The sequence below is a fragment of the Prionailurus viverrinus genome, chromosome F2 (genome assembly GCF_022837055.1).
Source record: "Prionailurus viverrinus isolate Anna chromosome F2, UM_Priviv_1.0, whole genome shotgun sequence".
In the NCBI taxonomy this organism is placed as follows: Eukaryota; Metazoa; Chordata; class Mammalia; order Carnivora; family Felidae; genus Prionailurus; species Prionailurus viverrinus.
In genome coordinates, this window is record NC_062578.1 from 7111149 (window position 1) to 7123261 (window position 12113).

The following is a 12113-nucleotide window of genomic DNA, read 5'->3' on the forward strand; positions in this document are numbered from 1 at the left end:
ACAGAATCAGAAACAGGCTCCAGGCTCTGAGCCATCAGCCCAGAGCCTGACGTGGGGCTCGAACTCACGGACCGCGAGATCGTGACCTGGCTGAAGTCGGACGCTTAACCGACTGCGCCACCCAGGCGCCCCTGTTTTCATCTTTAAATTACACATATCCTTATTTAACTGTTTTACTTGTGTCTTTTTATTGTAAGCCCCTTACAAGTTATCATTCAAAATAGGCAAAATAATAATGAATAATGAATGAATGCATGGATTCATGAAATCCTAGGAACAGCCTAGATACCTACAACTATAATTAGATTACATTTGAATTATCATGTATTGTTTATGGTGTTGTCACTGTCGAGATGAATAATTTTTTCCCTTTCCAGGTCTTGGCCAAAATGAGCGAAACTTCTTCCACTAGTTTTTCCGTGATTCATCCAACCTCTTCTGAAGGTCAAGGTCCTTCTCCTCGCCATTTGAGCGTCATGCATCCTGTTGTGGCCAAAAAGATCAGCTTCTACAAAAGCGGAGACCCGCAATTCGGTGGGGTCAGGGTGGTGGTCAACCCTCGTTCCTTTAAGACATTTGATGCTTTGCTGGATAACCTGTCAAGGAAGGTGCCCTTACCTTTCGGGGTGAGGAACATCAGCACCCCTCGGGGAAGGCACAGCATCACACGCCTGGAGGAGCTGGAGGACGGCGAATCGTACCTGTGCTCCCACCGGAGGAAGGTGCAGCCGGTGGACCTCGACAAGGCCCGCCGGCGCCCGCGACCCTGGTACAGCAGCCGGGCCATCAGCACGCACGCGCACAGCTCCCCACCCACGGCGCCCGCCGCCGCCGCCGCTCCCGGCATGCTACGCGCGCCGCGGAGGCTCGTGGTCTTTAAAAATGGCGACCCGAAGACGAGGCGCACGGTCGTTCTGAACCGAAGGGTTACCCAGAGCTTCCAGGCCTTCCTGCAGCACTTGATGGAGGTCATGCGGTTCCCGGTGACCAAGCTGTACGCCACGGACGGAAGGAGGGTGAGTGTTCAGGTGCTTCTCACGTCTGAGCTCCCGCCGTGTGGGACGTGGAAGGAGGCCCTGGAGAAGGAAGGCTTCTTGTGCCTGTGTGTGTGTATTCCCATCCTCGTGGGGTGGCGGGGGCTCACCTGGGTGGGTGGCCCCGTCGTTCTCTGGTCGGAATTGAAATCTGAAATCGCTGCATTTCACCTGCAGCTGACAGCATGTTCCCCAGGCCCTTTTCTCAGCTGGCTCAAGGAAGACCTTTGGCTACAGCTGGATATTTTGGTGGCGAATGCAGAGGCAGTACTGGCTACCTTTGAAAGGTTTCTTTGGTGGTGCGCCTGGGTGGCTCAGTGGGTTAAGCTTCTGACTCTTGGTTTCAACTCAGGTCGCGATCTCACGGTTTTGTGAGTGAGCCCCACATCAGGCTCTGTACTGCAGGGTGGAGCCTGCTTGGGGTTCTCTTTCTCTCCTTACCTCTCTCAGCCCCTCCTCTGCTCTCTCTCTCAAGGTAAATAAATAAACTTAAAACATAAAAAAAAATTAAAATAAATAAAAGTCTTTAGTTATAGCAGAAGACCAGAAGACCGATATCTTCAGCTTGTATGCTGGCTCAGTAGGATGTTGATTTAACCACCTTCACCTTGATACTTGGTAACTTTGTATACAGTATTGATGCCTAAGGAATGCTTGGTGATTATCTCTTTCAAGCCCTAAAGGCTGTTGAATTGATCCCTTCTGCTAGAAAATGACCATATGAAAAGAACAAAATTTCATGTTGCTCATGTAAGGACCTTAACTCTTTGGTTTCTTCTAGGTTCCCAGTCTCCAGGCTGTGATCCTGAGCTCTGGAGCTGTGGTGGCAGCAGGAAGGGAGCCATTTAAACCTGGAAATTATGACATCCAGAAGTATTTGCTTTCTTCAAGATTACCAGGGGCCTCTCATCATGTGTATACCAAGGGAACTGCTAGGTCAGAAAGAAGAAAGAGTAAGTCACTTAAATATGTAGCCCTTATTTTTAGCCCTGAAGTGTGTGTGTGTGTGTGTGTGTGTGTGTGTGTGTGTGTGTGTGTTTTAGCCACAATATTAAAAAAAATCCATGCTTAAGTGGCCAATTTCCTTCATCACATGAGAGAAAATGAGGGGGTCAAAAACATTCTAAACTGGAATTGGTCATATGAATAGTTGGAAAGAGTCATAGAGATTGTATGATTCTTTTTTAGATTTTCCCAAATCGATCAATGATATATTTGTTTAAATTGATGAGGTATGCTTTATTTGGTGGGGGGGGTGGGCATTTGATACCTAGATAAAGAATAAAAATGGCAGCCTTTCTTGATTTGGAGAGGAATTCTATGGAATTTGTAGAAGTGACATCTCTGGTTGTTGTAGAGATTTTTGCAAATAATACTATGTGGCATCATAGCTGAGCTCAGCAGGTTAGTTGAGTGTATTTTCAAAAGTCTCTAACTACATATGAAGTCTTTCTGAAGTTATTACAGTAAAAATTACAGGTCTCATCCATTTTTTATTTATTAAAAAAATTTCACATAGTCAATTCACGCTGGTTAATAATAATCCAGGTTGACAATTCCTTAGGAAATGCTACACAATATCGCATTATCCTTTGGGTAGGGAGAGGAGGGTTTATTGATACCCGAGTGTGGGATGGGCTATAAATTCTCTATGAAGGTGTGGCTAATTGTATTATTCATTGTGCTCAATATTTTAATCTCATTATTCATTGCGCACAGTTTTTTTTAGCGCTTTTGCTAAGGAACTGAGTGCCATTTATACTTAAATTTTGGGTTTTATGTAGGCACTGAATAATACACTCTTTAGGTAGTATTAATCCCTCTACTTATTGCTGACATGGGTGAAACTCATCTATTAGGGATAAACTCAATAGATACCTATTAATGTTTCTATTTTGTAGGCATTAGCTGCCAGTTGTCTGTTAAGCATATGGTAGTACTCTTTCATTGTGCTCATTTTACTAAAATGATTGTATTATTTTGTGTTTGATATGGGTTGCTGAATGTGATTTTTGATGGTGCTAGGGAATCTAAGGGTTTTGTTAAATTTTATTTTAAAAAGTTGTAAGTGAAACATTTTTATCTTCAATTTTGGTAAATGCACACCAAAAATTGGAGGACATATTTTAGGTTTATACTCTGAAATGTTAAAGGTATTTAATTGATGCCAAGAATATGCAAATGTATGCAACCTGCTTATAAGAATTTGATTGAGTTTAAGAAGCATGAGTACCAAAGTTGTCTTTAGGATGCACATTAAAAATATAACCAGATATCTGGATCTTTGTGCATCTCTATTCTCTTTTGTGCCCTATATCAAATCAATGCACTAGTTATACAAAGGGAATGCTAAATTAATAATTATTACTTGATTAGTCTTGACATTTATTTGTTTATTTTTGAGAGACAGAGAGAGAGAGTCTGTATGTAAATGGGGAGGGGCAGAGAGAGAGGAGACAGAGAGCTGTCAGCACAGAGCCCAAATGCAGCGCTCGAACGCATGAACTGTGAGAACCAAAAGTCAGGTGTCAAAGTCAGATGCTTGACTGACTGACTGACTAGGTGCCCTGATTAATCCTGACTTTTAAATAAAGTCTAAAAATGTTTTAGCTTTCATAATGCTATAGTGCCTCTCTTGGAAATACAAAGACAGGAAAATAAATATTACTGTAACTTTTTACTTGCTTTGTTTGCATTGGTAAGCAGCACTTCATTAGACTCCAATTTTAGTACTGGCAAACAAAACAAAACAGAATCCCACAAAAATCTTTTTTTTTTGTTAGAATATTTAGCAATTTCTACTTTATACTTATTAAAATTGCCTAATTAAACTAATTAAAATTAAAATTCTGTGGATCTTGTTATTTTAGTAGGATTATAGATTTTCTTTTTTAAAATTTTTATTTAAAGTTTATTCATTTATTTTTGAGAGAGAGAGAAAGAGAGAGAGAGAGAAAGAAAGCATACAAGTGGAGGATGGGCAGAGAGAGAGGAGAGAGAGAATCCCCAAAAGTCTCCACACTGCCAGCATGGAGCCCGATATGGGGCTCGAACTCACAAACCATGAGACCATGACCTGAGCTGAACCAAGAGTTGGATGCTTAACTGACTGAGCCACCCAGACACCCCTAAAGGTTCTCGTTTTAAAAGTAGCTTGTAGAGATGCAGCAGATATTACAGTGACTTTGAATTCAAATAACAAATGAATACGTAGAAGTGAGAAACCTGCTAATAATATCTTACTATAAAATTTAGAAAATGTGGTATTTTTTATACTAATTATTTTTTCTTTTCTTTCTTTGCTGCCTCTTCTATTGGATATTTATAACTTCTCTATCTTCTACACTTTGATGTGGGGCATTTTTTACTCTCAAAATCTTGAAAGTGAGAACACATGTGCCTTCAAGCCCAAAGTCCCAGATTTATTCTGTTTCTTCCAACAAAATGCATAATAGTGATTGCTACTCAGACCATTCTTTTGCTTCTGAAAATTACTTGGCCTTAGAAAAAAAAGATTCTCAGAATTTATTGATATATCCTTCTGAAGATGATATTGAGAAATCAATTGTTTTTAATCAAGATGGCACCATGATAGTTGAGATGAAAGTTCGATTTAAGATAAAAGAGGAGGAAACCATAAAATGGACCACTGTCAGTAGAGCTGGTCTTTCTAATAATGATGAAAAGAGTGAAGTAGGCAGTTTTCCAGGAAGAACAGATGATTGTTCCTCTGGTTTAAAGATTGCAGCATGCTCATTGTCTGCAGATGTCTCATCTCTGAGGAAAGGCCATGATCAAGAGGGCAGTTTGGCTGAGGAGGTAAACACTCAAACGACAGCTCTAGAGGCTGAAACTTGCACATCTGCTAGTTGGGAGAATGCTTCTATGGACACAAACACCCTCCAGGAAACTCAGGATCAAGCTAAGCGTCATTTTTATCGGCCACCTACACCTGGGCCAAGGAGGGTGAGACAAAAGAAATCTGTGAAGGGGCGTGTGACCTTGGTATCTGAAACTGAAGTTCAAGAGGAAATGATTGGACAGTTTTCCTATAGTGAAGAAAGGGAAGACGGGGAAAACAAATCTGAGTATCACATGTTTACACATTCCTGCAGTAAAATGTCATCAGTATCTAACAAACCAGTGGTTGTTCATATCGATAACAATGAGAAGATAGAGGCATCTTTAGAAAGGAAAAAGGAAAGCAGACTGCTCAAGTCAGGTGCAGTACATGCTAATGTTGTAGAAATTACAAGTGAGAAGGTGTTAGAGATGTCTCATAGTAATGGCTTGCCACAGGCTGCATTGGAACATTCAGTTGTGGAGGAAGGTATAGTTAATAGTGTAACATCAGACAACAAAACTAGTATCAAAAACTTAAGACCTTATGGTAACACCAGTGATAGAGTCAGTCCTGTTTTAGCAGATACAACTCATTCTTTAAGTAATGACTCTGGAACTGACATAACTATTTTTGAGACCCCAGCTTCAGTAGGGTCCTCCACTGTCACCACAAGAATTGACAGACTAATTAATGAATGTGCTCAGCGTGATTTAACAAAATTTCCAGCAAATGAAAAGCAGATTTCATCATCTGCTGCCAGCAAAAAGAAGATGAAATGTCAGCAACAAGTGATAAACTCCAGGCATCAGGATGGGAAGGTTGCAACCAAAGCAATTCTTAGTAAGAGTAAGAGAATAAACAAAGGAGGTAGAGTTGCACAGGAAATCAGATTAAAGGATTCACATGGTTCCCTTAAAAGAGGAATACTTTGTGAGGAAGATCTCCATGCAAGTGATATGGTAATAGAATCAAATTATTCTTGTTCCAAAAGTGATCTCAGTCCTGTGAATCCCAAGAATATCCACGTACAGAATCCTACGAAAGTTCAAGGACTTTTAGCCAAAAGAAGATCCAGACCACTAAATAAAGTAAGTTTAGGAAGACCTGCAAAAAATGAAATTGGTCAAGGAGATAAAGTATTTCCCTATAATGACTTTAGGTGTTGCAAAAATAGTTTTGGAGATCAAAATTTATTTCATGTGTTTAACTTCCTTGAGCAAAACCCCAATGCTTTTTGTGGACCACAGGCTCAAGCAGAAGTAGCATCTTGGTATTTGAGAGGAATGACAAAGAGAAGTGTAGTTTCAAAAGTTAATAATTCACACATAACTTTGAAAACTCAGAAAAAACAAAAAGGAGATAAGTTGAAATTAAGTACTACTATAAGCAAACAACATGTTACAACCAGAGCAAATTCCTTAGCTTCTTTGAAAAAAGCTGTTTCTCCTGAGGATTTTAGCCATCATTCAGTTCAAAATTATATACAGAGATGGTTGCAGAACATAAATCCACATCCAACCTCGCAACCTAGAAAATTAGCTCCAGTATGCAAAAAGGAAAGGAGTGTGGTAAGTTGTAACAACGGTAGTTTTGCAGAAACGAATTCCCACTCAACTTCTGGAAAAGGAAATAATTCTGTTAGGGAAAGTAATAAACACGTAAGTAAAAATGCTGGTTTGGCAAGAAATAATCTAGGTAAAAAAATAGGTAAATCTTTTGACAAAGATACCAGTGAAGAACTTACTGAAGATCTCTGTGACAGCCAGGTTGAATCTCTGAATGATGCTTGCTTACTTCCCTTGAATGAAGATTGTGCTGTGTCACAGTCAGCTATTGATGATCGTAATACTAAAATCCAGGTATGTGCTAAAAACTTAGGACCAGAGGTAAGCCTTGTTTACCAAGAAATAAACCTAGCTACAAAAAGACACAGTGTGGAGGCTGCTATTCAAGTAGATCTTGTAGAAGACACTCCAAAAGACCTCTTACCAGTCCTGTTGCTTCGCCAACTGCAGGCTTTACTTCCTAGTATTCCTAAGACTCAGAATGGAGTTATTCAAATGCCAGGTTCACTTACAGATACTCCCTTTCCTTCCCCAATATCTAAGTCATATACCAATGTCCTTCTAGCTTGGCTTCTGGTGCTAACCTTAAAGGGAAGTATAAATAGCTTCTGCCAAAGTGATGCTCACAAGACTACCACCAGAACTTCAGAAATACTTGCATTATTAGAAGTCCTAAAGCATACTGCCATCACAGAGGAAGCTGATGACTTGGAGGCTGCTGTTGCCAGTTTAGTGGAGGCCACCACAAATCACCTTGGACTTGCTGAGAAAGAACAAGATACGGCTCCAATAGGACTTCCTGCAAATTGTTCCACACCCAACATTCAGAGAGTTCCTGAGTGCACTGAGAATGAAAAAACACAGAAACTCTCCTCTATAGATGGAGGCTACTCTGCCAGTGAGGACCATGCCTCTGAAGTCTGTGTTTCAGAGGTGACTTACTGTACATGTGAGATGTGCACTGGGAATAAGTCTTATCCTCCAAAAGAGGCTTGTAACATCAGTGACGTTTTTTCACCTATTGATGGCCATACCGTAGATCAGACCTCCATGAATAAGGCTTGTCTCCTAGGAAAGGTCTGTTCACTTACTCATGCTCTGTCTTCTGATAAGGCTTGTGCTTATGAGGAAAATTGTGTTTATGAAGCAGCTTGCCCAATTGATGAGGCCTACATTCCCCCAAAAGACAACAATACCAATGACTTTTTAAATTCCAAAGAAAACACATGTACTGAAAATTTGGAATTGACTGAAGAATTAGAAAGAGTCGATGAAGGTCAGAAAGACCTAACTATTTTGGCAGACCCTGGGTGTAAACATGGCTTTAATACATTGGTGTCACACCAAAATATCAACAATTTAAGCCACCGTGACTTTCCCCTAAATGAAACCGAACCAGAATTTGATGAGGAACATAGCTCTCTGGCTGAATTTAAAAATTATTCATTGAAGAAATTTCAGGGTCGAAATGCATATGCATCCTCTGATAAGGAAGACTCAAAGACGTCTGAAGAACCAGGCTCAATAACCAATAGCCTGACATCCAGTGAAAGAAGCGTTTCAGAATTGGAATCTTTTGAAGAATTAGAAAACCAAGACACTGATACCTTTAACACAAAGATACATGCAGAAGAACAGGCCACTGAAGAGTTGATCCAAAAAGAATTCGAGGCTAGTAAAAATTTGGAATTGGTGGAAGTCTCTCGCAGGAACATTACAGAAGAAGAAAAAAGAAGTGGTGTGATTGGTGAGACAGTCAGTAGGAGGCTGGAAACACCACCATCTTTAGTTTTTTGCTATGATTCTAAGCAAAATAGTGAAAAGGAACTCAATGAAGGAGAAACGAAAATGAGAGTAAAAATGATGGTGAGAAGCATGGAAATTGGAAGTTATTCAGAGTCCTCTCTTGATTTTAAAAATTGCTTCACAAGACCAGTGACTTCTGATTGGTCAGACTTTAGACAGGACAGTGAGAATGAACAGCCATCCAGTCATGGCCCCAATGGCAGTTGTGAGGAGATCGCCCAAGAGAAAGAATACAATAAAGGGTTTGTTAAAAGAACAATTGAAAAACTTTATGCTAAAGGGGAGATTATTAAACCATCTTTTTTTCCTGGGTCTACACACAGATCTCAGGTTTGTCCTTATAATTCTATGGAATTTCAGTGTGCTAGGAAAGTAGGTCTTTATGATTCTGAAGGTCAGTCATTTGGCTCTTCTGAACAGGTATCTAGCATTTCATCTGTGTTGCAGAAATTTCCAGAAGAAGGCCAACATAAATGTGACTTTAATGGTGTGAGGGCCAATTATCATGGGGGAGACATTGTAGGACGTGGTACAAAACAAAATGATCATCACAGACTTGTCAGAGATCTGGAGGAAGGAGTACTGATTGATAAAGGCAAGTGGCTTCTGAAAGAAAATCATTTGTTGAGAGTATCATCTCCTGAAAATTCTGGCTTATGTGGCAATGCAGACACCACATCAGTGGATACTCTACTTAATAACAGCACTGATGTACCATATTCACATTTTGGAAATTTGGCCCCAGGACCAAACATGGCTGAGCTATCCTCTTCAGAATTGGAGGAACTGACTCAGCCCCTTGAACTGAAATGCAGTTATTTCAACATGCCTCATTGTAGTGACCCTGAGCCTTTTTGTGAGGATTTGCTAGATGTTCAAAATAGAACTTGTGCCAAGGAGAGAATGCCCAATGATCATGTGGAGGAGAAACCTAGTCATAAGTCAGAAAGAGTATGTACATCAGTCACTCAGGTCTTCACGTCAGCTGGTAGCAAAGTCCATCCTGTCTCTGATGATACTATTAAAAACCAACCATTGCCTGGTAATAATGTAATTCATGGTGCACTTCAGGAAGGGGACTCTCTGGATAAACTCTATGCTCTTTGTGGTCAGCATTGCCCAATACTAACTGTTACCATACAACCTATAAATGAAGAAGACCGAGGATTTGCATATTGCAAAGATTCTGATATTGAAAATTTCCTGGGTCTCCATTTGTGGATGAAAATACACCCATATTTGCTACAGTCGAACAAAACTGTGTTTAGAGATAAGAACGATAAAGCAAGTGGTAGAAAAGCATTTATTGATAATGCCATTGATGATACCTTTAATCGGTTTTATTTTAATAATACATTTGACTTGATGGATAAAAGGAAATTAAGAAAATTAAAAAGAAGTAGCTCCTTGGACTTAGAGGAAGAAAGTAATTTAAAGAAATTTCAATTATATTTAAAGAAAACGTTTTGTGTGAACTTCTTGCACCCATCATTGTTGGTTGTAGATATTGTGAATTCAAATACACAGGACCCCAGCAGTCAGACGAATGAAATCTTTCAAGTAGTTGATGAGAATAACAACTTATTAAATAACAGATTCCAGAACTCAAGAACAAATCTCAACCAAGTAGTAAGAGAAAATATCAACTATCATTTCTTTGAAATGCGTGGTCAAACCTGCCTATTTTACAAAGTTGAGACACCTTTAAATATTAGCAACAGAAATATATTAGAAATATTTTATGTATTTGAGGATGAAGATCTTTTCATTTGGGAAGAGGAAAACCAATTTGACTGATCTTGAAAGCACTGATGAACAAGAAGATTTATAATTTCAATATCAGCGCCGCCTTTTTAAATCAGTGCATTTTCCCCCCTCATAATATGATGAAACACAAGGGATGGGTATAGACTAGATAACCTCTAAAAATTTCCCACTTCTTTAAAATGAGCTTACTCTAGAAAGCTTGCACTTGGATAATCTTGTTTGACTTTAAGTATTCCACTGTTCTTTATTTTTCCAAAAATAACAGACTCAGTTTTTATTGTTATTTTTGAATTTTCTGTGTGTGTTTTCCCTGAGTGTACATAATTTCCTATAACTGTGGGTTTTCTTCTAGGACATCACAAGTGTCCTAAGGACAGGAATTATATCTTTTTTCTCTGTTTGTATTGTCTGTTTTTTTGTAAAATATATATTGGTGAATAAAATATATTGGTGAATAAATGGAATAGACTTAGCCTCAAATGTACTTCCTTTATTAATTTTAACTACTGATTTAATAAAGGTATGATTGTAAGGTTTATACAACATTCTCGTAAGTTTCTTGTGCCAGTGTCTTGAATCTAATTTCCTGGGAACATCTACCTAATGAACTTGTGAGCATTTCACTGGGACAGAATTAATCGCTTGTTCTCATGATGAGAAAAAGATTCTTTACTACTATGCTTCTTCTCTATTACTTTGCCTAGAAATTATAATATATATATATTTTTTAATGTTTTTATTTATTTTTGAGACAGAGAGAGACAGCATGAGCAGGGGAGGGGCAGAGAGAGAGGGAGACACAGAATTGGAAGCAGGCTCCAGGCTCTGAGCTGTCAGCACAGAGCCCGACATGGGGCTCGAACCCATGGACCGTGAGATCATGACCTGAGCCGAAGTCAGATGCTCAACCAACTGAGCCACCCAGGCGCCCTGAAATTATAATCTTTTATACATTAGTAAAATGTCAAATCCAAGTAAGTCAGAAAAAAAAAAAACAAGGAAAAACTTAAAGTATGCTCTGTGAAGAAAAAGGAGCTGGAATGATTTTAACTTGGAAAAGAAAAAGGTGACTTTAAAATTCTCAGCATTGAAGAACTGCTGTGAAGAATTTGACATTTTTTTTTTATGTCGAGCTGCATAAATAAGAAATTTAATTAGATATGAATAAAAGCATGTCTAGAAGGATAAATAAATTTGATTAGACTATAAATTGCTTGTTTTGAATACATGGGGTATTTTGCCTGGGATTTATCCAGGGAACCTTTTAAGTAAAATTCATTACACCTAATGATTATATGATGGTATAGAAACAAGTCTTCTAAATCATTGGAGTCTATGTTTCTTGTCTGAAACTGACTCAGAGTAGAACAGTTAACGTTTTTTGGAGCCACATATGGAGGTGCTAAAATAAATTTGGCATTGAGTAATTAAAGGTAACTAATTACATTAAAAAAATACCAGTTCAGCGTGAGTCATAAATCCATAAAAAATATGAGTTGCTATTTATTTCACCAGATAAAGACTGCCTCTACATAGAGTATGCTTTTTTTACGTTAAGTGATAATGCTTTTCCCATTGAAAAGTGGAAGCTGTGGTGTTACGTTAGCTTCAGTAATGACCAGTGAGAATTTTGTTGACATAAAAGGGCTGAAATTGTGGAGAAATAATAGGGGAGAAGAATTCATTTTGTGCGTACTTTATAGTAGTGTCTGTGGTAGTCTTACAGATTTATTAAATGTAATCCTTCTGTGCTCATAAAGACTGCGAGTTTGGCTTTGCTATTCCCTTTTTATAGGTGAGAGAATCTAGAGCAGGCAGGTAAAGTATTTTCATCAGTGGTGCACAGTATCATGCCAGAATTTGGACCCAGACCTTTGTGCTTGAAAATCTGCTACTTTTACTACACCTTTGTTCTTTTTATATGAGGAAAGAGTGGTAAAATGTTTAAAAAATTATTTAGTGCTCTCCCCAAAGAAGAGAGATAAGGAAATTATTTTTCTTTTTAATTCGGAAAGAGAATGATATTTAGATGTATCAAGGAAATTGGGGAAATCACAATAGCTGGGAACTTTCGGGAAAATATGGCATGTAGCATAT

At 38.8% G+C, this 12113-nt stretch overlaps 1 protein-coding gene and 1 non-coding gene across 2 annotated transcripts in view; one reads left to right on the forward strand and one right to left on the reverse strand.

Annotated features, from left to right (window-relative positions):
• The window catches only part of RP1 (RP1 axonemal microtubule associated), a 52050-nt gene extending 42004 nt beyond the window's left edge, over nucleotides 1-10046 (forward strand). The window contains exons 2-4 of the mRNA XM_047842462.1: nucleotides 378-1016; nucleotides 1816-1987; nucleotides 4420-10046. Coding sequence (XP_047698418.1) covers nucleotides 390-1016; nucleotides 1816-1987; nucleotides 4420-10046 — 6426 coding nt within the window. The 5' untranslated portion in view covers nucleotides 378-389. The remainder of the gene's footprint in view (nucleotides 1-377; nucleotides 1017-1815; nucleotides 1988-4419) is intronic.
• Nucleotides 10047-10858: 812 nt separating this feature from the next.
• Nucleotides 10859-10943, reverse strand: TRNAR-UCG (transfer RNA arginine (anticodon UCG)). Its single transcript has one exon. It is a non-coding gene; the product is annotated as a tRNA-Arg (tRNA).
• Between the last annotated feature and the right edge of the window lie 1170 nt (nucleotides 10944-12113).